Raw genomic sequence first — 27003 nt, forward strand, 5'->3', positions numbered from 1 at the left:
TCTAGCAAGTATGAAGCAGCGATGGAAGCAGTAATGAAGAATGATGGTGCTGATCTGAAACGATACACGTTATTGCAAGTAGGCCGTGCTTATTTGGATCATCTTCTTCTAACGGAGAATTACGATGAGGCTGGAAAGTTATGTTTGAAAATACTTGGTAAATTACCTAAATGCATATTAGTAAAATTATTTTTGTTGCTGAAGGATATTATTTAGTTGGTACTCAGTTACTCGTAAGATTTTATAGTGTAAATTATTTCTTGTATGTGGATGAGGGATGTGGCTGAAGAAGGAAAGAAAACATGTAGGTCAGAACTCTCACACGAAGCTTCGTCTTAGCTGATCTGTTTCTGTTTCATTGTTCTTGTGAAGTTCGACTATATATATATAGATATATATAAAAGTCAAAGAATGGCGAACGTAGTAGATCTCACGTAATTAATGCTTATTGACATGTAAGCTGGACGAGATTTGGCAAGGGCAAGACCTATTGAAGATTAAACTCAAGATCTGTGAAACATTACATGATAGCCATGAGTTCTTATAGGTCTGGGAAAGAAAGAAACAAATTCCAATAAATATGAATAGAAAAACTCCCTTTTAAAACGTTACCCTTTTGTAATTCTTATTTGTTTTGAGTTGATAAGGATTGTGCTTCACATCAAATTCCTAATTCGTTTTTCATTTCTCCTTTTTATCTTTCGGGACCATGTGTTTTAGTCGAATGGTAGTTTGGTGCATCTCCCACTTCCCATGACCAACTCGGACACTCGTTAATCCTGGTGAAGGCGTGTGTATGGGGTTGCTAGGAAACTAGCATATTTTTCCTATAAGCGCTATGGTTCGTTTGCGGTGACCGCACAGAATTTTTACTGCTAATATTTTTAAAAGAATAATCTCACTTTTATGGAGAAAAATTTATCATTTCGGATCTGAATTCAACCAACTGCAGAAAATAAGCAAAGACAAGTATCGTGGTTATTGTAGTCCGGTATAGTCTAAATAAAGAAAAAGATCGATAGTGCGAATAAAGGACCTTTCCCCTTTCGTTACAAATGAAGGTTTTACCTAATTACACAGTAAGGACATCAGCAAATTGCGAAATGACAAAGTAGGTAGCAGTGCAAACGATCCATCACTATAGACACGGTACTGAAATTAGAGATCATTGAACCATTTTGCCTTCTCATAGAATTTCGTCTCTGAGGGAAGAACATAGACTGAAAGTATTTGAGAACAGGATCCTGAGACGAATATTCGGACCCAAGAGGAACGAGAATGGGGAATGGCGGAAGCTTCATAACGAGGAATTACATAGTTTATACGGTTTACCCAACATTGTTAGGGTCGTCAAGTCTAGGAGGCTTAGGTGGGCAGGTCATGTAGCTAGAATGGAAGAAAGTAGAAACGCTTTCAAAGTCTTGACTGGTAGACCCATAAGAAAACGACCATTAGGAAGACCTAGGCGCAGATGGGAGGATAATATTAAGATGGATCTCGCAGAGATAGGAATACAAAGTAGAAACTGGATGCAATTAGCTAAGGATAGAAATCAGTGGAGAGCTTTTGTGAACGCGGCACTGAACCTCCGGGTTCCATAGGCCATAGAGTTAGTTAGTTAGTTAGTTCATAGAATTTCGTCATCTACTGAATATTAGTCTCGTAATCATTGGATGTTGAAACTTCCTGTAAGTAATTGACGAGGAGATTAAATGGAAACTAGCAGACGAAGTTGTTGAAGTAGCTCGTACTAAGAATAAAAAATCAAGTGAACTGCGTCTAACGGTCACTGATGTTTACTTTCATTCTACTAGGGTCCGTAATTCGTGAAGGCTGATGTTATCGTCTAAAAGCTCGACCCAACCTTGCTTGAACTCTTCGTTTGTGAAAAATATGTTGTTCTACTGAATATTCGGCGTATTCTTGTAAATTTTCGGAATACTTAGACCTCAAGAGAACGTTTTGGGCTGCCTAATAATAGTTTGGTTTTGGAAGGTGTTTCTACTTTTAGAGACCGTATTCTCGCTTACGTTCGAACAATTGAATAGTTAATTTCTGTGAGTGCAATGGCCCGTCGTCAATGTAAATTGGATTTCCTCATTATTTCTAAGAAAGAATATTCCCAACACCTCAGAAATGAGAAAACAAACCAATATCAGATAGACAAAAGAGTTTTACGAGCGTATTAGGCTGGTTGGTCATTATTTGATAAAGAAAACTATATATAAATTTGTTTACAGAACTTAAGTAACATATATTTTTGTAAAATAAAGTTAAATTTATAAAACAAAAGTATTCTCTTTCTTTTTAATTTTTAATTCAATGGTGATCCAATAATTGGGTAGGTAATATTTTCATTTACTATTTCATTTCTTTCAATCTACATGAAGAAAATGAATATGTCAGCATCCACACATACACCAGTTGCCATCTTATCCACGAACCGATCCCCTTGTCGAACTGCCCATAAAAGAATCAGCCTCACTACATTTATTCTGTTCCTCATACTTATTCCTCATTAATAATTGTTTTTTAGTTTATCTATTTTTGCTATATACTTTCATTCTGTATTGTCTTGCATTTTTTAACGTATTATTTTTAATTATTTTTGTTTATTATTCGAGATTAATTTTTATATTTTTAACCCTTTGTTTCCTACATTACATAAAATTTTCCTTTCATTCATTGTTCTTTGGCTATTCTACACTCTCATTATCTTATAATGTCCTTTAGTTTCACCTTCGTGCAAGAGAGTTCTACTTTCAGCGTGGTAACATTGTTAGCCTGATCCTGTATTCCAAAATGGCACGCATGTGGTTGATTCACAGCTGCCTGTTTGTCTTTCGTATTTTATCTTTCTTTCTTTCTTCCTCCGTATCTACTAACGTATCTAATAAATGGATCAGCGAAATACCTTATTGCGTTCTTTTAGTGTATGTTTGATGATGTTTTCATTATTTTCTGGTTAGTAATTGATTTTCCATTCCTACTTCGGGATTCTTTTGTTCCAACTGTGTATTTATGTATTCCTTTCTCAATATACGTATATTTAAATTAAAAGAGAAATTCTGACCAAAGCATATATTAACTAATAAATAATAGCGTTACAGTTTCGGCAAATTAACTTTGCCTTCTTCAGACACATTATCCAGAAGTTCCAAAGCTAGAATGAGTGGTATACGTATATTTAAAATCAGCTACTACGCAGCAGGAGCGAAATAGAAACTTAGTCTTTGACTCTTTGAAATTATATTTTAAATGTGATATTTTGAACCTACATCTCTCTGTTTTAGGAAAAGATAGAAAGTTGTGGGAAGATGAAGTGTTCAAGTTTGCCCGCATTCATCAATTGAGAGCGATTAGTCCGTATTTACCAGAAGGAGAAGACCGTTTGGATCCTCATATATATGAAATGGTTCTATACGAATTTTTAAAAATGGACCCGGAAGTAAGTACGATTTGAACTCCAAGGAAAACTACTATTTGATTTCACAGTTTATGTGGGAAATCTATTAATATGTGGTTTGTGAATATGTACTACTTTGTGCTGATACTATCACATGATCATGGTAGTTGCTTTTCTGTGTGTTTTATTATATAGTATGAATTCGATTTTAGTTTGATTTTGAAGGGATCAACGCCATTCACCCCTCCTCTGTGATATAACACATGCCGTATTACGGTGGGTACCTATGAACACACCGATGTTATTGATAAGTAAACAAATGCACCACTATTGCTTGCGCATTTCAAATTCCTTCACGATTGAAAATCCGAATGGGCCGTGGGAGTATATAATCAGGATCTCGGAGAATCCCAAAATATTCCTCTCAGTCTATTATTGGTTGGACCGACTCACAATAAGCTCTATCTAAGCTTAGTTGCAGATCTCCCGGCTAGGACGGTCGCTTAATCTACATCACAAGCAGGAATATGGGATACGCCCATTTCGCAAAGAAATGAATCCAATTTCCTAGTTATATCTATTGGTTGAGAGTACTATTCTAGCTAGTAGGGTTCTACCAGCATTTGCAGTGCAAGCACCCGAATGTTAAGGCAAGTTTACTTCCATCTTTTACGTCCGTAGACCCACCAGGTACCAAGTCGTATGGTATGACCTCAACCCGGCAGAGACCAACCTAAATCCTAAAATTCCAGAGAGGGCTTGCTAATCCCTGCCCAGCTTACATCAGATCCGTTCAATTGTCCGTGCTGAGATGCCGCGTACCCTTTCAGACTTAATGGTTCGTAGAGAGTCATTTCGGGGATATGCTGAAACCTCTTCTTCTTCTGTAGAGCCTATGGAGCGGCAGAAAGAACATCTCTGTAGCTTTGGATAACGTTGCTCCCTCTCACGTAAAGATTTTAACGAATTAAAGTGGCGATATTCACTTTGTCAAGCCAGAATCGCCACTTTTTTTTTTTTTTAAAAATGTCCAAAGTAAACAAAAGTGTTGTCAATCGTCAGTGATTCCTTAGTACTAGTTAGTGCTTCAAGCACTATGTTAGTGCTCTCTCCCACGTAAAGTTATTAATGAATTAAAATATACTACTTGATATTTACTTGACGTCAGGTCAGAATCGCCACTTTTTTAGTATTGTTTTTTTAGTATTGTCCAAAATGTACAAAAGTAGTGTCAATCGTTAGTGCTTCAAGCACAACGAAAATGCTCTCACCCTCGGGAAGTTATTAACAAATTAAAGTGGCGACATTCACTTGAGGTCAAGCCAAAATAGCCGCATTTTTGTTTGTCCAAAGTATACAAAAGTAGTGTCAGTCGTTAGTGCTTCAAGCACAGCGTTAATGCTCTAACCCACATAAAGTTATTAACGAATTTAAGTGGTGATATTCACTTGACGTCAAGCCAGAATCGCCACTTTTATATATTTTCCAAAGTATACAAAGGTAGTGTCAATCGTTAGTGCTTCGTTAGTGCTGGTTAATGCTTCAAGCACAACGTTAATGTTTTCACTCACGTAAAACTATTAACTAATTAAAGGAGCGATATTCACTTGACGTCAAGCCAGAATCGCCACTTTTTTGTACTGTCCAAAGTATATAAAAGTAGTGTCAATCGTTAGTGGTTCATTAGTGTTGGTCAGTGTTTCAAGCACTATATTAGTGCTCTCACCCACGTAAAGTTATTAACGAATTTAAGTGGCGATATTCTCTTGACATCAAGCTAGAATCACCACTTTTTAAAATAATATACAAAAGTAATGTCAATCGTTAGTGCTTCGTTGGTACTGGTTAATGCTCTTACCCGCGTGAAGTTATTGACAAATTTAAGTGGCGATATTCCCTTGACGTCAAACCAGAATCCAATTGTCCAAATGTTGTCCAAAGAATACAAAAGTAGAGTTAATTGTTAGTGCTTCGTTAGAGCTGGTCAGTGCTTCAGGCACAACATTAGGCTTTCAGCCACCTTAAGTTGTTAACGAATTAATGAGACGATATTGAAATAACGCCAAGCCAAGATCGGCACTAGGGACATTCTCGTAGCAGGCTAGGGACTATTGTTAGAATATGCTTTAGATACGTGGGTATAAACTACTGGAAATTGTTAAGCATTGTTAGTCGATTATTTAAATTGTATATTTAAGAAAAAATGATATACATCTGTTTACATTCGAATTCTTGTGCCACACAACCTATTTGGTTTGTTTGATAATACGTATTTTTGATAATCGTATATTTTAAGTATATATTTAGTGAATGATGTAAACCCATTTAATTCACATTCTTATTCTGCATGTAAAAATATATAGAATAATACTAACTCCCTCAATACTATTAAGACACATACTGTTGACGACAACCGCCATATAAGTGTACAAGTGTAATCCACATTTTCAGTTCTTTCTTTTTCCCTTTCTTATATTTTATTTTATGGAATGACTGAGGATGATTCAAGGTGTTGGCTTTCAATATGAATACCAACCAAGTGCCATATTACCCAGTACTTCATGTAGTGTAATTATCGAAAAGAATGATTTTCATAGAAAACATAAAAATAACTCAAAAAATTAATGTGTAGTTACAAAATAGTGGTGTAATTTTGCTATCTTGTAACGTTTTCAAGCTCAAGTACGAAAAAAGACTACTAAACACTTATGAATACTAATTCTTCTAACTAAGTGTGAGTGATGGAGGAAAAACACACGTGCAATTTAAGGATTTCCTCAAAGCCCCAAAATATAATTATATAAAGTCAACTCTGATGATTGTCTGGAAGTAGAAATAGAAGTTATTAGTCAGGTAACCGATCATAGCACAAATCATGAAGAGGATCATACAAATTGTGCAAACAATATACTGGAATTATATTGAAAGCACTAATGATCGACACAATTGTTGTTTACTTTAGACAATATTTAATATTTGGTCTAGGAATTAATTCGTGCGGTTGGTACGCACACATTGAAGCTGTAGTACAAACACAAAATACATAAATACCTTAAGAAAAATATTGTCCATCGCTAGCCACCACTTTCGCCCATCTGTCAGGCAATGTACGGATTCCGTGGCGAAAGAAGTCCTCATCCTTGGAAGCGATCCAGTCAGAGACCCATGTTTCGATATCTTCTGAAGAAGTAAACCGCTGTCCAATCAAATCGTTGTTCATGCAATCGAACAAGTAGTAGTCCGAAGGAGCAACGTCTGGTGAATACGGCGGGTGGGGTAAAACTTCCCATCCGACATTTTCTAAATAGGTTTTGACCGGTTTTGCGACATGTGGGCGAGCGTTATCATGTTGAACAATAAGTTTATCATGTCTGTTCTCCCATTCTGGTCGTGTTCTGGCCAGAGCTTGCTTCAAACGCATTAATTGTCGTCGATAACGTTCTCCATTCATAGTTTCACCCGGTTGCAGCAGCTCATAGTACACCACACCTTTCATATCCCACCATATGCACAGCATAACCTTTGCACAGTGAATATCTCGTTTTGGTTGTGATGGACCTGGTTCACCTGGTTTCACCCAGGCCTTTTTTCGTTTAGAGTTCTCGTAATGGATCCACTTCTCATCACCCGTAATAATTCGATGCAGAAACCCCTTTCTGCTCCGTCGTTGAAGCAGCAATTCGCAAATGGTTTTTCGTCTTTCAACGTCTCTGTCTTTCAATTCATGTGGAACCCAATGTGACATCTTTTGAATCATTCCCATGGCTTTCAAGCGTTTGGAGACTGTTGTTTGATCAACGCCTAATGCTGCTGCAAGTTGTTCCTGCGTTTGACACGAATCCTGCTCGAGCAATGCTGTCAATTCTTCGTCTTGAAATTTTTTTGGCTGTCCAGCTCGCTCTTGGTCTGCTAAGCCGAAATCACCACTTCTAAACCGTGCAAACCATTTCTGACACGTTCGCTCAGCTAGAGCATGGTCACCATACACTTCCACCAAAATACGATGACTTTCAGTCGCACTTTTCTGCATGTTAAAGTAATGCAGCAGGACACCCCGCAAAAACACTTTATCAGGCACAAATTGCGCATGTTCACTTAACTACAAACTGGTGTTGTTGACGCTTTAATCCACTGCCCTATACTACGAACGATACGCGATGACAGGGGTTTGCAACACATGTGTGGATACACGGAACTGTAGGACGCTCCGTTCGTTGCGCCATCTCTTGTCCACCCGCACGAATTAATTCCTAGACCAAATAGAGTGGAGGTTCTGGCTTGACGTCAAGTAAATATCGCCACTTTAATTCGTTAATAACTTTACATGCGTGAGAGCACTAAAGTTGTACTTGCAGCACTAACGAACCTCTTACGATTGACACCACTTTCGTATACTTTGGACAATATTTTAAAAAAAAAAGTAGCGATTCTGGTTTGACGTCAAGTAAATAACGCAATTTAAATTCGTTAGTAATTTTACGTGGGTGAGAGCACTAATGTTGTGCTTGCAGCGCTTATTAGCAGTAACGATTAGTATATTTTTAATTTAGTTTTTAGCAAGTGGTAATTTTAACTTGACAAACGCTTTTGGATATATACCATATGTATTAATAAAATACACAGTGAGCAAATACTATATATATATTTATAAAGGTAACCAAGAAAGTTCTGTCGCTTTTTCACCCACCACCTTCGAACATCGGTATGTCACCAAAGACGTACCTGGAAGATCAAAAATAGTCCCCATCAGATTCGAGGACCTTCTTCCAACGTTCTGGAAGGCCATAGATTCCATCGCGGTAAAACTTGGTGGGCCGTGAAGCGAAAAAGGTATCAAGTGCATTTTGCACCTCTACTAGGGATTTGAACTGACGTGATTGTCCATCAGGTGATAATCGGACGGTGCAATGTAAGGGGAATATGGCGGATGCAATACCTGTATTTCCCATCCAGAGCGTAGAATGGTGTCCCGGGTCATCCTAGCCACGTGGAGCTTAGCGTTGTCCTGTAACAGGAGGACCCCTTTGCGATTCAGAAGTTCTGGGTCCAGAGTTTTGAGTTTTTCTAGAACACGGCTCAACTGTTGATAGTACATAATTGCATTGGTGTTCTGACCAGCTGGTAGCAGTTCCCGATGCACGATGCCGCGAGCAATCCACCAAACACATAGGAGGACCTTCTTCTGTTGCAGTACTGGTTTCGGCTGTTTCGGAACCGGTTCATGGGATGCTAACCAATGATGACGGCACCGTCAAATCATATGGGACCCATCGACCCAACTTGTACTGCTTTCCAAGTTGATGGAGGTGCTGTCAAATGGTTTCTTCATTCACACTGAATTGTAGTCCCAGTTCCTCACATGTCTGCCACTGTTCGCTTCAATTGCTGCCTGAAGATCTTCATTTTGTACATGTGTTGGCCTTCCGGCACGTGGTGCGTCTTCGAGTGTTTCGTCACCCTCCGTAAACTTGGTAAACCACCGCTACACTGTCCGCGTAGTCATGACACCCTCACCAAAGGCCTGGCATATCTTCCGCCCCGCTGCAGCGGCGTTTGACCCCAGTTTGAACTCGTACAGCATACACGCCCTTATGACGCATTGTGAAGGTCCCATGTTCACGCTGTCCTTACACAAGTTCACGGTGTAACTAAAGTGCCACAACCAGGTAGTATGTTGGATATACCCACGCCAACAACTGACCCTCGCCTTATCTCCATTCGCATTAAACTCACGGTGTGTGGGCCAATTGAACACAGACTTCCACAAAAACCGATAGAACTTTCTTGGTTACCTTTATTTGTATATATATATATCTATATATATATATATATAGATATAAAACAGTGTCGACAATGTATCATCGCCTGCATCAAACACATTTTGGAAGTACAATCTAAGATGACAACTTGAATATAAACAAAAAATAACGCCCTTGTTTAAGTCAAGTGAATATGGTTTGGCTGATTATACACAAAATCGAATATATTTAGGTAACCATATTCTAGTGAAATCCGGTGAGACTCAACAGTGAATTATAGAAAACTATCCTCTTGCTAAAAATGTTGTAGTTTTTAACATATTGCTCAATAAAAATATCTGGTATAAAATGAAAACAGAAAGTAGTACTAAATACTTCACATAAGGAAATTTTAATAAGTTTTCCATATTTTCCGGAGTATAATCGTAAATTATTGTATGAAACACCTTTCAATACTCAGAAATCTTCTGTAGATATCACACTACATTGAAACATGCCTATTCATGCATTTTTTAAATTTATTTTTTTTTTTTTTTAACCACAATCGCTCTTATGGCTCCGATAGATTTCGGGCTAACTGACTAGAAATTATTTTAATTTATATTTTTATAGTGTCATCTTTTCGAAAGAAGTTACACTTCAGATTCTATAATATCTTTCTTAACATTTTTAAATGGCCTATAAATTTAGAAAACTTGCTGGTATAGTTCATCTGAAAGAAGTAGGTCTTCAGTTTCGTACTACTTTCTTCATATTTTTAAATGAGTTGTGTATTCAGAAGAAAGGTTAAATAAATATTTCAGCTATCTGTAATCTAAATGATAAAGTTGTAATGTGAATTTTTGTTTCTATCTAGGGTTTTTTGAAATTAGTAAAGAAATGGTCATGCGAGTTATACAATATACCAGCTGTTGTAAATGCAGTATTAGAACATCTTCTTGTGAATGACTCGGACAAAACAACTTTGTTAGAAGCATTGGCAATTCTTTATTCATATGAGAAAAAATATGATAAGTCATTAACAATGTACTTGAAGTAAGTAATATACTTTGGCTTTTTTTATTTTTTCCATTAGTTTATGAACTTGATTTCTGTTTTAGTGACTGACATTGTATCTTTGCGATAATTTAATCACAGTCGTTTTATATAGAATTGTGAGCAAATTACTCGAAAAGATAGGACGTATATGTATCTACAAAGTCATCCAAAATACGCATCACACCCCTAATAATTGTGAGTTGTGGCATGTAAACATGGCTGATGAGTCAACGTATTCCACTAAAACTAGTGAGGACATCGGCCCACGATTAACCACACCAGGCATCCGATCAAGGACATGCAAACGAATTTCAGAGAACGGTTTAATGAACCTGTCTCAACGAAACAGATAGTTTTACTATGAAAGAAAAAACTATTTAATACTGATTCAGTCAGAAATGTGTCACACTCAGGATCACCTGCTACGTCCCAATTAATATGTGCTGGAACACCTGCATCTATAGAAAATTCACCACCAAAGTCCTTTTTACGCAAGAACATGAACTAGAAATGCCTAACGTAACATTACAACTGCATATGAAACAGGATTTTACTATTGAGGCTTATAAACCATGATTTGTAAATGAGTTGAGTGATTGGGACATAAAAAAACTCAATGAAACTGTGGGAGTTTACATGACATATTTCCAACAAGTCCTGTGCTTCATGACATAATTTTCTTCGATGAGTGTGCAGTTTATTATAATCCAAAGGGATCTTCTATTTATGGAGTTCAAAACTTAATACAGCTCACATTTCTTTGGAGGGCTGGAAAGGAACCTACCGCATAGGTGGAGTGGCCTGCGATGTCTGACAAGTATCTCTTCTTCCATATTTCTTTGACAGTGTTGTAAATCAGATGTCCTACTCCTTTTTATGTGTGGTTTATTCCGTAGCTGGAAGAGCAGGGATTTCTTGGGAAAATGTGCTTCGAGTGTGATGGTACACCAACACACAAGGCGTTTGGCATTAGAGAATGTCTGAGTGAATGAAGTGTGTAGAGATAAATTAGTTGGAAAAGTTCAGCACAGTTACCAACACTTTTGGAATGGCTGTCAGAAGTCTGGATCTTTCCTCGTGCGGTAATGCATTATGGTGGTACGTTAAAGAATACAGCGGACACTTAAAGCTGCTTGTGAATCTGCCTTTCTATCATCACGGAGAATTGCACTCTTCACTTCCCTTTCGAATTATCCTGTGCTATGAGAATGACGGAATTCTTACAAACTCTCTGGAGTATTCTGAGTATAACTTACATATGATCTACTCTTTATTATAATCCACTTGTACATCTCTTCCATCATAATTAATTGATTCTCCATTATTTATAGTGGTGAAATGACTTTTCGATACATATCTATATATGTCAATAATATCCTTGATATTTCATGTATTGGATTTCATGAAAACCGAGGATTTATGATTATTATTATTATTATTTAAAAGACTGACTAGTACGGGTAATTACTTCAAAACAATTATCAAACAAGGCTTCATTATCTCAATTCGATAAGTTAAAGCAAAGGAAGCATGTAAACAGTCAATGTTTTCTTTTCTAACTTGAAAGTCTGGAATTGGAATCCTACGGTTTGCCATCCTGATTACATTTCTATGATTATGGAGACGACTAAACCAGACCCTTGTTTCCTTTAGTTTTCCGCAGACTGTTATACTGTCTCTTCGGTAGTATAATTTTTAATCTTGTAGTTTTTACCATGTTTTGCCTGGTCTAGAATTTATATTAATTTTGATGAGTTAGTAGAATTTATAAGAAAATATAAAAAGTAATATGACGGTCCCAGGCCCTGGTTGAGAAAGGTGGAGGGTTGGAGTGAGGACAAACCGCCACTAGTTTCTCCGTAAAACTAAAAGAAAAAGAAAAGAAGACACAATATTTTATTCTAGAGAAGCAGAAGAACGAGCCTTTCGTGTACTCATGGTTCTAGAGAAAAGGTAGTTCCTTCACCATGCTAAAGTGCTGTAGGCCAATCCCCTGCTCACTCGAATCTCAACGATTAAAAAGAAACAAAATAAAGCAAGCCAGACGGCTTGAAATATACAACGAATTGGCGAGGGTAAGGTTCAGTGAGTATTGACATATAGAATGTAAAGGTTTTAACGGAGAGGAATGATAATTAGCCAAGGAAATAGAAAAACAAAAGAACAGGAGAAGAGGAAATAGATACTTTGTTATGTTATACAGCGGAATAGTAAAAAGGGAAAGAGCAAGACCAGGAGTAGCATGCATGCCAAGAACCACAAACAACACATCAAGGAATAGCAGTTTATCAACGAAGTAATAATGACAGTAAGCATAGAAGGATAGAAGATAAATTTTACTTTTGTAATTAGATATGCGCGAGCGAAGATGATACAGGAGAGTAAAAGGAAGAGTTCTGCGACTACTACAAAGAACTGTTAAAAATATAGACTCAAACATTATTTTGTTAGGACACATAAATGCAAGAGTTGGTAACAAACCGGAGGAATGGTATGAGATAATAGGAACAGAAAGGGAAGAAACATTAAACAGTAACAGAAGGAAATTATTGGATTTTTGCCTATTAAACAACCTCATCATAGCAAATACATTCTATACATAAATTCACCAGGGAGGAACCATGCAAAAACGAAAAATCATAGACTATGAAATAATCCCAAGAAACATGAAGCAATATGTGAGAGACGTTTGAGTTAAGCGAGGTCCCTGTATAGACAGCGATCATAAACTGGTAACTTTAGACTTGGTACTTCTAAAAGTGAGAGAGAGAGAGAGAGAGAGAGAGAAAACGAAGACAAGGAAGTGAATCAAAAGCTTCAAACTAAAAGAAGAAACAAAGAGGAAATGATTTTACAAGATAATGATACAGAATTGGAGAATGCAAGTATCTTTGGCAAAGATGATGATTTAGAGATAATATGGGATAGATGGAAAACTACGTTAATAGCAGCAGTGGAACAAGTATGTGGAACATATTCAAAGGAACAAACAGAAAAGTGACATCTTGGTGGACACTCGAAATTAAGACCGAAATAGAGAAGAAGAAAGTAAAATTGAAGATATACCTCACAGGAATTTTAGAAGCTTTCTAAGATTACTGGAACAGAGAGATAACATTAAAATAAAAATCAGAAAAGCTAAGAGAGAAAAATGGGAAGAATTTGGCAGACGCCTTAGCATGCACTGGAGAAAGTGCTAAAAAATCCCGGGACATTGCGAATAGCATGACAGATGTCATATAGATATTACTCCAAAACATGCACATCACGAATAGGCGTAGCATACACCACACTTTTAATATTCTTCCAAAGGTAAAAATCCAGACGATTGAGGTTTGGACTCCGGAGAGGCCATGGTATGGATCCTTTCCATCCGATCCATCCTCTTGGGAATATAGGTCCAAATAGCGACTTACATCCGCACAACAGTGAACCAGAGCACCATCATGCATTACCCATGTGCACTAACATACTGATAATGTACATCTTCAAAAAATACCTGCAAAGTGTTCCCAGTAAGTCGATGAGGCAGAATGCAGAGCCCAATATAGTAATCACCAAAACTACCAGTCCATACATTAGTTCTACAGCGGTGTTGATGATGAGATACAGTCCTATCATAGAAATTTTCGTCCGCCCACATATGAGTGTTCTGAAGGATTGTGATTGCATTATTTCTAAAGGTAGCCTCATTTGTGAACAAGACTAAAGACCAGGCGCGCAACCAGAAATTTTTGTTGTAAGGGGTCCAGACTTTGAGGAGAGAGGTCCAATACTACAATCCACTGCGTCTGTGTAGTATTGAACGGGTATTATTCTGCTCCGGAAAAGACAAAAAGTAATTGTAAAATACTTCCACTTATATTTTCAGAAAAAATAATAAAATTAGGTTGTTTTTGTAAGAGAAAGAGTGCAGATAAAGTGTGTAAGATCAAATTTTCATGCTGCATCAATTATTTCTCTGTTAAACGTATATAGTTTTATTAAGAAAGTGTACAAATGTATGTTAAGCTAGGAAATTTGGGCAGAGAGGTCCGGATACGGTGGATCCCGTGGGTTCACCCCTGCTGAAGACGAAAATGTCGCAGTGGTAGTACCTATACGAGGGCTGCTGGATAAGTTTCTGCAGACTACTGCGTACAGTGGCGTTAGTGTTCCACTGTTGTGAAATTCGTAGAAATAGACCTTTCTATATTTACATTATGTTTGTTTGTTTAAGCCTTTGAGGGAATGCGCCAACAACTGCTTCAGGCAACATAAATCATTCACCATGCATCTTATTTTTCACGTGTGGGAACAAAAAGAAGTCATTTGGTGTTACATCATTTGAGGACAGACAAAAGTCTTTACTTCGACACTATTTTCGAAAAATAAAAATAATAATAAGTTTTTTGTGTGCTTAGGGAACCGGCGTTGTGGTGGTAAAGAATGATGCAATGATTTGGGTTTGTTTTGTGCAATTCATTGATTATCTTTGTCGAACAGAAATTTTGTATACTACTCAGCGTTTACAGTCTTTCGATCTTGTAAAGCTATGGTTGCCACGTGTCCGATATAACAGAAGATTCAAGCAATCATCTGCTTGGCAACACTCCTCTAACGAACAACTTTTGTTGGTTTCGGTAGCAATCATCTGCTTGGCAGCACTCCTCTAACGAAAAACTTTTGTTGGTTTCGGTTCACTTTGAAACATTCAAATAATGGATTTCTTTTTAGTTTCGGATTTGTATGAATAGACACAAATTTCTTCCCGTGTAACGATGTAGTATAGCAAATTTGACGTACCTCGGTTGAAAGTTTTGAGCATTTTTTTTTTTTTTTTTTTTTTTTTTCACCAATTGACACATAGTTTGTTTCTGAGCTTCAGTCAAGTTGTTCAGATCTAACGGCTTGAAAGTTTCCTTACATTCAAATGACCCCGCAAAATCGTATGTATTGCATTAATGTCAATGTACAAGGATGCCTGAATCTCACGGGGATGTCATATGCCGATCTCTCTTAATAATTTCACGTAGCATCAACACTTCTGGCAACAACAGACGTAGGTGGACCAACTTTACGAGTTTCATCGCTGAGAAATGTGCAACCACGCTGGAACTCGGAAAACCAATTGTACACAATCGTATTGGATGATGCCTCATCTCCAAAAGCCAAATGAAGTCAATCGATGCATTGTTTCGATGTTAAATCATGAAAAGTCATTTCCCGAAAGTGTTCACGAGTCTCACACAAAATAATTTTTTTAAACTGCTGTGAAGAATACACGAATCGGCTTAAATAAACAATCAAAAATAGTTACAACATTGAAAGTCTGTTCTTCCGAATTTTGTAATATTGTAATACTAGCACTACTGTTAGCAGTAGTTTTCATGAACTTTTCCAGCAGCCCTCGTAGTATAAACCAGCGACAAAAGTCTTCCCGCACATTGAGATATGGAGCTGTTAGTCCTTGTACCTTTTAGAAATACTATTAATGCAGTACGTTCTCATGAAGAACTCTCCGCACGGCTTACATTCATATCACAAATCACCTGTCTTCATTATCAACAATTTGTAACATATGGTCCTCCACATCTGGTATCTGTACGTGACACGGTCTGCCACTGTCGACATGTACGGGCCTGTAAACAAGATCGGACTGCAAATTTGTTGCTGTATTGGTTGTTGTTGCTGGGGAAATCGTCCATAGTGCAGATGTGCTGCTTCTTGCCATTCCCGTACATGAAAAGCATATCCGGCTGTTCTTGGTACGAATAACGAACCGTACACACACAACCACCCCAATCGCAGTTTTACTCTCCAGCACACACCCAGTACCCTAGTCTTATTACTGATACGCTGATAACGATAACTTGCGACTGATGTGCCATCTACTGTTCAAACGACACATTGACGTTTATTCGTCCATGGGATCGTTTTGTCCTGTGTGTGCAAGCTGTCTTTCCACGACGTATGGTTTCGCATAACTCTTGTATATTAAACCAACGGTGTCCAACCCATGACCTCCGGGCTGTTCATCATGTTGTGCCGATTTTTGAGGCATTCATTTTAATAACATTTATCTATCTGTTGTGGCTACGATTATATCGTTTTCGGTCATATTCATGCACAACAATTTATATACTAACTTCACAGGTACGCATATTTGCAACTTTCGTAAAAGTCCATCTTCATATTGGCTTTAGCTTCTTCCTGATTCACTAAAGATCTTTGCTCAGAGAGTGGTTTGTGTTGGCTTTAATCTAAGATCTCTCTCCTCGAGTATATTCCATTTCCATTTGAAACGATATACACCTGCCGTTACATGTGAGTACCCGCATATCAGTTATTATATCATTCGCTATGTGAAACATCGACATCTTGCAAACGAACTATTATTTGTTAGTGGTCAGTAGTCCAATGTTCATTTACACTTGCGTTTACTTGCCAGAGTTGCCACAAATCTTTTTCGCCTTCTGAGAAAAATCCAATGCTCCGCCAGTGTATAGTTCTGAAAAGTGTCTTTAAATTGATCAGATTAGAGATCTATAATGGGTACATATTTTGGACAATATTTAGTCCAAAAGTGTATTACTGTATTATTTCGTTAGTCTGTAAGTCGTATACTACTCATTGCTGGACACACACACACACACACACACACACACACACACACACATATATATATATATATATATATATATATATATATATATATATATATATACTAGCCTTTGACTAGCTCGGGGCTCCGCCCCCAGGCCACCGCATTTGCTCGGCCCACGGTCTCGCATTTCTTATATATATCAGTCTTTGCATCAAGAGTGAATATCGTGCATTTGCTGTTTAATTACCTGAATTTGGCCCAGATGGGGTCTTCACCCCCTGATCCTTCGTTTACTCGGCCTACAGCCTCGCACCTCTTAAACCCACAAAATTTCAATTTTCGTTAAGTATTTCAATTATCTAAAAGATAGGATTTTGTATCCCAAGGAAACGCTCATTTAAATAACAGGAATTTCTTCTCCCTCCCTTTAAACCCCTTAAAAACTAAAAATGTTCACTTTTGGCAATTTTCCTGTGGGTTAGTCCCGGAAAGCTACAATAATCACAAATTTCATCATTCTAATCCTGCTGGAAATGCCTAAACATTTTGGGGTGTAGAAGATGCCCCATATAAATAACATGGAAAAGATTTTTCCGTTCCCCGTAAAACCACTCTACAGTTGGATTTTTTTTTTTTTTTTTTTAATTTTTTGGCAAGTTACTTAGTTAACGCTAACAAAATCGTGTGAGCATACCGAATTTCAAGCTTTTATTCCAATTTCAAGTACCAAATGAGATTATAGGCCCAAAAACAGAACCATTTAAATAACATGGGTAAGTCCTTCATCGCCCTTTTAGATCCCGAAAACTTAAAAATATTCACTTTTGGCTACTTTCCTGTCGGTTACTCCCGAAAAGCTACAATCAGGTCAAATTTTGTCATTGGAGGCCTACATTGAAATGCCCAATAATTTTGGGATGTAAAAGGTGATAAATAGAGAAGATTTTTCAGTTCCCAATAAAACCACTTAAAAATGGAAATTTTTATTTTTAGTGATTTACTTAGGTAACGCTGATGAAAACGTACAAGCATACCGAATTTCAAGTTTTTATTCCAATTCTAAGTACCTAAAACATGAGATTATAGGTCCAAAAAAGGCCCATTTAAGTAACATGGGGAATTTCTTCATTCCTCCTTTAGATCCCCTAAAAATTAAAAATATTCACTTTTGGCAATTTTCCTGTGGGTTAGTCCCGGAAAGCTACAATCATGCCTAATTGCAACTTTCCACGTCAACCAGAAGTACCCTTTATTTTATGTCAGTTTATGTAGTTTTATATATAGTTAGGATATAAATGTACTGTATATCATTTTGATACTGTAGTACAAATATTTTCTTTTTAATTTTATTTTTTATAGGTTGAAACATAAAGGTGTATTTCAACTTATTAATCAGCACAATCTTTACTCCGCTGTGCATGATATGATCGAAGACCTAATGGCTCTCGATCACGAGCAAGCAATCAACATGTTCTTGGAAAAGGACAGAATTCCAACTGATGTAATTGTATCAAAGTTGGAGAATAACCAAAGGTACCTCTATCTGGTGAGTAGTTTGCTTATGTCAGGAAGAAAATGAAATTTGATTACGGTGATAATATGTTATTGAACATTATATATATATATATATATATATATATATATATATATATATATATATATATATATCGGGTGATTCCATTAGTCCGTTCCAGGCCTTTAAATCGAAAACGGTCCAAGGTATGTACAAACTGAAAAACATGTATCCCATTAGTTGCAAAGGACAACAGAGCGAAGTAAAAAGTTTCGTCCCAGGGTCCCCCGCAGGGCCCCAGATGGGGTCCAACTCAAAATTGTCAAATGGAAAGAGGGGTCAAGTGGTTTATCGCTTGAAAGCTCTTGTAAGAAGAAAGAAGCTACAGCAAGTCCCGATTCTCTACGATCACCCTATGCAAAATGGCGGCGGGTCAAAATGTCATCAAAATTTGCATTGAAAACAATATGGCCACCCCTATAAATCTGAAATGGGCAGCCAGACGTAAAAACTGAGAAACAAGTATCTCATTATTTCAAAAGTACAACATACCACGGTAACCAGTTCGAGATATCCAGGCAGGGTCCACCTTCAAATTAGCAGTTGTTTGATTGTGCTGGAGGGAAGACCCTGAACATTTTGAACAGCTATATTTCCTTGGTAACATACGTTTTCCGGGTACAATACTACAGAGATTGTTCAGTCCTTTTTCGTGACACTACTGAAAAGTGTTGTCTTGTCTCGTCTCGTAGCCAACACTAGTAACATACACAGTATGGAAATGGAAGCGTTATGGTGGACAGGTAAGCATATTATATTCAAACGTCTAACGTTGTTCTAAGAATTAATTTACCATCGCATAACGTACAAAGGATATATCATATTTACCTTGGAGACGGCTGCTGTCCATTATGTAACAGATGTGCACTTCACACATCACGTTTTACCGAAATTGTCGTCCATGTACAGCAAGACAACGGTCCAGACGGCAATAATAATTATAGCCCACAGCTTCAAGCTCTGCCTCTCCTATGCTTCGAAATGCGGTCATTATACATTGCCTCATATCTTCTGCTGTAGTTGGTCTATTCGTGTAAACAAGCTCCTTGGGTCGACCTCAGAAATAATAGTCCATGCACGTAAGGTCTGGAGAGCGAGGAGGGAAAGGAGTATTGGACCCTCTTCCTAACCAACGGTGCGGAAATAAAGTATTTAATGCATTTCTGCGTATACGAGCAGCATGTGCTGGACAACCATCCAATTGCATCCATATATTACGCTGCACATGAAGTGGGATGTTTTCCAGCAGTTGCGGTAGATGTTCTGTCAAGAATTGATGGAATAGAGCCGACGTTAAATTTCCATCAATAAACCAGGGCCCAATTACATGTGTTCCAATGATACCACCCCACACATTGATGCTCTAACGTCTTTGTTGGTCGATCTGTAGTGTCCAGTGCGGATTCTCCGCAGCCCAATAATGCACATTGTGTAAGTTGACATGACCATGACTTGTAAATATTGCTTCGTCTGTCCACAGCACGTACATACTGAAAAACGTTGGGTTTGTCCTCAATTTCTGACGGACCCAATTACAAAACTGGTGGCGATTATTACGGTCGGCATCTGTTAGCACCTGGCACAAGGAGATATGATACGGGTGGCGTTTATGCTTCCACAGTATACGCAGTACACTTGTTTGACTAATTCCGCGATCCCGGGCAATATCTCTTGAGGATGCATTAGGACGTACTTCGAGAGCAGCCAAAACATCAATAACGATATCGTTGTCATCTACAATTGGAGCATGTTTGTGACCCCCATATTGAGGAGGTATGCGCCCTGTTTGTTTCAGACGATTTGCTAACCGTCGAAGTACATTATGGGAAATTGATTGTCGCTGTGGGAACCTTGCATTATAAATTCGGGCTGCAGCTCTACAGTTTTGCCTACATTCCCCTAACAACATTAACATGTCAAATGCCTCCCCGTCCGTATATGGCATTGTTCCAATACAATGCTATCTTTAGCCGACACTGCACTAACACACGATATTAGGGTAGTACGTGCCACCTTCTACAATGAAATGAAAGTCTTCTGACACACACACACACACAACTCAATTCTTAGCCTGTATTACTTTTGCACAGCACAAGTACTTCACTACAATTCGTACTAACGACCCTTCAGCAAAGCGAGCTCAACTTACTGTGGAACAAACTGTGTTCCAGCGTACCTCACGTTCGTGCCTTTCAATTCAAGGTTGTCTGCGACTGTTTCTCTCAAAAGGCGTATGTTTTGTACAACAAACATAAACCAGCAAACAGCACAATCCAGTTGCAGTAATCGTTATCAAAGATGTGTATGTTTATTCATTTCGGTATTTCATTTGAAGTTATACGTTTCACGACATTAATGTCTCATGAATTTCACTTTTACACGACGCATAGGGAAGAAAAGGGCAGGTAACCTTGCGTCAATCCCATTATTTGCCTGTTGTTACTGAGGAACACTGAGGGGGCGCGGTGGCTCAGTGGTAGAGCGTTCACCTCCGGTGCTTGGGATCCCTGGTTCGATCCCAGCTCGCACAGTGTGGACTTCGTGGTGGACAAACACCTTGTTTGTGGGTTTTCCCGGGGTTCTGCCGTTTCCTCCCACTTTCTTTATTCCACCATTTCATTCATCTCTCATTATCACCGTCTCCTTTAGCCTAACCGGCATAACCGTAGGACGTAAAACTTAAAGATTTCATTTCATTTCATTTTTTGAGGAACACTGAGCTTAAGATAGGTATACAGACGAACCAGGCTGTGACATCATTCAAACCTAGGTCGGGAATTGGGGGAAAATGCATTCTCGAACGAAAATAACATAATAACGCGGAGAGGGTCGCAAGTGACACTCGGGGATTGGCAAGATTTATACGTCATTGGATACCACACGGCAAGTCCAGAATACAGATCTATTTATACCGCCGTTTTGGGTTCTGGGCTGAATGCGGACAAATGGTGCAAAACAACATGTCCCAGGGGAATGTTCCGTATAATTGCTGTACCCTGGAGAGTTATGGTGTGCATCATGGAAACAAATCATCGCGTAGTGCACACAGCCGAAATATTTCGTCCGTTGCACTAGCCAGTCGGGAGGATACAGTGTTCAATTTCCTTGATTCCATAGTGTCGGAGGTCAGGGAGGGGAGAGGCCACCCTAAGAAGCAACATCACAACTACCGACAAAGGGCTTTCAAACACACATCCTGTGCGGACACCAAGGTCAAGATCTGGGAAGAGCCCCAGACCTCTTACAAAACAGATGCAGGAAACATTGGTAGAGCATGCTTGCCTCGTTCCACATCTCGAAGAATTCTGTGCAACCAAAGTGAAAACAGTTGTTTTCTCCCGACCGACTAGTGTCATTGACTCAATATTTCGGCTGTGTGCACCACTCGCTGATGTGTTTTTATGATGAACACCACAACTCTCCAGGGCTACCGGGCACTGTCCAGCAATTTTATCACCAATTCCACTGGAATATGTGTTTTTTCACATTCATTTCAATGCAACTTTTGATGACATTTTGACCCGCCGCCATGTTGCATAGTGATCGTAGAGAATCAGGACTTGTTGTAGCTTCTTTCTTTTTACAAGAGCTTTCAAGCGATATACCACTTGACCCCTCTTTCCATTTGACAATTTTGAGTTGGACCCCGTCTGGGACCCTGCGGGGGACCCTGGGACGAAACTTTTTACTTCGCTCTGTTGTCCTTTGCAACTAATGGGATACATGTTTTTCAGTTGGTACATATCTCGGACCGTTTTCGATTTAAAGGCCTGGTACGGACTAACGGAATCATCACCCGATATATATATATATAGTTCAAGGAAGGAATGTTTCAATTAACAGTCTTTTTTTTCTTAAAGATTCAGATGTATATAAAATACATAATCACTACTCGTCCATTCCAAATTACACTGAGAAAGATATTTACCAGTGTAGCCTCGCTTTCGCTAGAATCGCTGCTAACTCCAGTCCACTTTATTGAATACGGGATATTAAAGATTAGATAAAAAAAAAAAAGTACACATAAAGTTTTTTAGTGAGGTCCCACCCAAGGAATTGTTACTAAATTTTTCGTGTTAGTAATGATCACACAATGTATCATGTTTTTGTCTAACATTAGAAGAATGATTATCTTTTATGTTCGGTGAGACTATTGATTAGTAATGACCAGAGCCGTAGCTCCGTGGAAGGGGGGGGGGGGGGAGAGCGGGACGGTTACCCCGGGCGCTGATAGCAAGGGGACGCCGAACGAGCGAGAAGAAAGAAAAGTTGTCGGAAAAGAGTAAACGACGCGGCGCCCCGTAATTGGTGCCCTATTAAATCAATATTGTTGTCAGTTTGCAAAGAAATACAATTGTTAAAAATTTTCTTGCTCGCTCCGCTCGCAACCCAAATTTTTAGTAAAAGCCACAAGTTTTTACTTATACTTAAAGGAAGTTACTGTATATAATTTGTTAATGACAATGTGATATACAAGGTGCCGAGTAATGGCTTATAGTGTGTACGCAGGAGCGTTTTCAAAATAGGAAACGATGAAAGTTTGATATACGTGTTCTGCGTTTTAATGGTTATGAGTTTGCTTAGTTAATCATGCTTTTCTACCCAATCGGATTAACCACGATAGTGAGAATGAAGGTATAAAAATGAGAGGAGTGAAGAGACACACTCAAGCTGCTGTTTGCACGTGAATATTAACAATGAAGGTAAACAAGGGGAATAATAACATATTCGAAATCGTAGGGTAGGGGCTAAAAGGGTCAGAACTTAACCCAACGAATTTTGTCTTTCAAAGATTAATCACTACCAGTGATTTTTTTATTCCATTGACATGTGAAATGCTTCCTATTCAAAGGAATTTATTGGGATCATTTCTTCATCAATTAGCTGTATCGCCAGGATATGTTTTCTGTGCATACGAGTCAGTTGTGCTCTTGTTTATCTATCTACATAGAGACAAAACATAAACCTTTTGAATTTCCGTTATATTTCACCAAATACTTTTTACCATAAAAGAACTAACTAACTCTATGGTCTATAGAACCCGGAGGTTCAATACTGCGTTCATAAAACGTCTCCAATGACTTCTGTCCTTACCCAACTGAATCCAGCTTCTACTTTGTATTCCTATTTCTGAGAGATTCATCTTAATATTGTCTTTCCATCTGCACTACGTCTTCCTAATAGACGTTTTCCGATGGGATTTCCAGTCAAAACTTTGAAAGCGTTTCTACTTTCTTTCATTCTCGTTACATGACCTGCCCACTTCAGCCTCTATGATCTGATGTCTCTAACAATGTTTGGTAGAGGGTGTAAATTATGCAGTTCCTCGTTATGAAGTTTCCACTATTCCCAATTGCTGTTCCTTTTGAGTTCGAATATTCGTCTCAGGATTTTATTCTCAGATACTTTAAATTTGCGTTCTTCCCGTAAAATAAGCGCCTATTTTTCACAACAATACAGAACAACAGGCATGCTTATCGTTCTACATATTTTGAGCTTCAAATTCCTCGACAGAATTCGCAACAACAAAAGATTTTGAACTGAATAATAATACGAATTCCCTGCTTTGAGTCGACATTTAATTTCTTCGTGGAAATGATTTTGATTTGTTAATATTGATCCTAGATACTTGAAAATATCTATTTTATCGAAAATATTATTTGATGCTTTGACGCATTTATAAGTTGCAGTATCACGATCCCAATGAACTTCCATGTAAATTATTTAATATTTTCTGCATTTACTTCTAAACCTGCAAGCATCTAATAATGTCTCTGCATTTCTCTGCATTGTTCTTCTACCATCTCCTATGAGATTTACATCATCAGCATACGCCATAACCTGGTGAATACCATTCAGCTCTAGGCCCTGGTTGCTGTCTTTGATTTTCCTTATAGCGTACTCCAGAATAAAGTAGAATAATAATGCCAATAACGCATCTCCTTGTTTCAGACCATTCTCTACATGAAAGCTCATGGACAAAATTTTTCCTACCCTGATTTTACTTTGGGGTACGTTTAAACCTATCTTAATTAATCTAATTATTTTTCTTCGGTATTCCAAATTCTGGAAGAATGTTGTATAATATTTATCTCCTAATAGAATCTTAAGCCTTTTTTGAAATCAATAAATAATTGAGGTACGGAGGTATTGTATTCCCATTTCTTTTCGACTATTTGTCGAATGGAAATATGTGATCCATAGGTGACTCATTTCGTATAAATCCACACTGATAATTTCCAATAATTTCATCCGCGTATAGGATCAATCTTGCTATTAAAATGTTTGAGAGGATTTTATAGGATGTTGACACAAAAGAAATGCCTCGATAATTATTACAATCCTCTTTTTCGCCTTTCTTGTGAATTGGAACAATGATTCATTCTTTCCACTCGTGTGGTAATTCTTCCTTGTTCCAGATAAGGAGAATGAGTTTATGTATGTTGTTCTACAATCTTGTTCTAGCTAAAATTAACTCAGCCGGAATTTCGTCTACACCCGGAGATTTATGTTTCTTTAATTTCTTTGTAGCAATTTCTACCTCTGTTCGGCTAGGGTCTGAAATTGATGGTTCTGCTGTGCATTTTCCTTTCCCCACGAACATTAGTTTTAGGCTGCGTGTTAAGCAAATCGTCAAAGATAACTTTCCATCTATTCAAGATGCTATCTGAATTAGTAAGAATTGTTCCATCGTTTCTCTTTAATAGATACTCGCAAGGTTGATGCCCTTTTTTAACTTGGTTGATGCCCTTGAACATGTCTCGAATTTTTTAGTTTTACTATTATCTTCAAGTTCATTAATTTAAGCTTTCAAAAAATTGCTTTTCTCTCTTCTAAGCATTTTGAAAGTTTCACGTCTGATGTCAGCCAAATTTAGTGTAGTTATATCGTTCGGATTTTGTAGCCAACGCAGTTTCGCCTATTTTCCCTTCTTCGTTAGTTTCGTGCATTCCTTTTCGAACTGTTATTTGTTCCTACGTATTTCCGCGTGCTCCATTTTTTCTCTTGCTGAAATTTTAATGCTATCTCTAATTGGAACCTAAGTATCCTCAACATTAGTGTTCTCAAAGCTTTCTAAAAAAGAGATTCTATTACACTTCAATTTGGTATTCCCCTCTCGCTTGGTTCTCCTCTAATATTTTAAACTAAACCTCTCCGTTTTCAGATGTTGAAGATTCTTTTTATTCAACAATAATCTCTCTTCCGTGTTATCGTTGCTACCAGATAGTAATCAGTGTCACAGTCGGGTCCTCTGAACGACCGAACATCAATTATGCTAGACTGTCTTCTATCTACTAAGACATGATCAATTTGATTGTGTATTCTTCCATCTGGCAAGGTCTATGAACATCGCGATGTGGGAATTTTGTACTCTTCACAATAAAGTTTTGGATATTCCAAAGTTCACGAAACAAACGCCGTTGTCATTATTTTCCTTATGCAGACTTTCTTTCTCTATAACCGGTTTGAAAATATCCTGTCGCCTTACTTCGCATTGAAATCCTCTAATAGAATTTCCATATAGTATCGCGGGACTTGGTCGAATAACCGTGATACTTCTTCGTAAATGTGTCTCTTATATCGTCATCCGTATCTTTTGTTGAGGTACGTACATTTAAAACAATAATATCACACCACCGACCCTTAAGAGTAATAAAAGAAAGTATATTATTAACAAATTCAACCCGTTTAATTTGTGATATTTAAAAAAATCGAAATTAAAATGCTATTTGTGTGGTCACACATAGAATAAAATTACAAAAGCTTACAATTATAACGGGAAATTAATGCTCTCACCCACTTCTAATATTTCAAAAGCACATATTTTCTAATGTATTGAAATTTCATTTCTTATCGATAGTATGAAACGTTACAAATAATTGTACTGTAAATTTCCATAACTGATCTCCAAGTGGATCTGTATACCTACCAATGTTAATTTTGTCAAGTTTAACAAAAAGTCCAAAATACGCCTCTTGAAAACAACTCTTATTTGTAAAAGAATACATAATGATCGCTTTTGGCTGTTGCAATGGTCCGTTCAAGCAGATTGAGAAAAAAAAAAAAAAAAAAAAAAACAACAACGGAAACTTAGTATAACAACAAAGTCACTCCGACTATCCTGCTTCTCTTATATGTTAAAAAAAAACGAAAGGAAAACTAGGTGTGGTGAGTGTAGGGGGGCGGCGAATTCTACTCCGCCCCGGGCACCGAAATCTATAGCTACGGCTCTGCTAACGACTCATTCCTGCATGAGGTATTAATCATCCAGGACAAAAACATGATGTCACCAAATTTGGATTACACGTTTTCTTCACTTAAATACTGGAGAATCGCCTGACGATGCTGAGTCATCGGTGATTAACACGTGTCCCCACCTGCGGGTCGAAGCCGTAACCAGCCATTTCGGAAGTGAATCTGTAAGATGCTTTTTTGCTGTTTAGTGTCCCATGATTATGCCTGTAGGCTGAGAGAGACGGATGATTAATGCAAGTGAATGATGATGGAAGAATTGGTGTAATGAGAATTACGGAGGAAACGGGAGTTGCCCAGAAAACCCACGAACACGATGTTGTCCACCACAAACTTATTTGGATGGGGCGGTGTGGATAGGAAGTGTGGCAGTATTCACCCTACAGTC

At 37.9% G+C, this 27003-nt stretch overlaps 1 protein-coding gene across 2 annotated transcripts in view; it reads left to right on the top strand.

Moving 5' to 3' along the window:
- Positions 1–27003, top strand: part of lt (vacuolar protein sorting-associated protein light) — a 132269-nt gene that overhangs the window by 53108 nt on the left and 52158 nt on the right. For both annotated transcript variants that reach the window (XM_081740168.1, XM_081740167.1), the window contains exons 9-12: positions 6–157; positions 3294–3448; positions 10022–10200; positions 18149–18335. In XM_081740168.1, the coding sequence (XP_081596294.1) occupies positions 6–157; positions 3294–3448; positions 10022–10200; positions 18149–18335 (673 nt within the window). The remainder of the gene's footprint in view (positions 1–5; positions 158–3293; positions 3449–10021; positions 10201–18148; positions 18336–27003) is intronic.

The sequence above is a fragment of the Thermobia domestica genome, chromosome 15 (assembly GCF_964235325.1).
Source record: "Thermobia domestica chromosome 15, izTheDome1.hap1.1, whole genome shotgun sequence".
In the NCBI taxonomy this organism is placed as follows: domain Eukaryota; kingdom Metazoa; phylum Arthropoda; class Insecta; order Zygentoma; family Lepismatidae; genus Thermobia; species Thermobia domestica.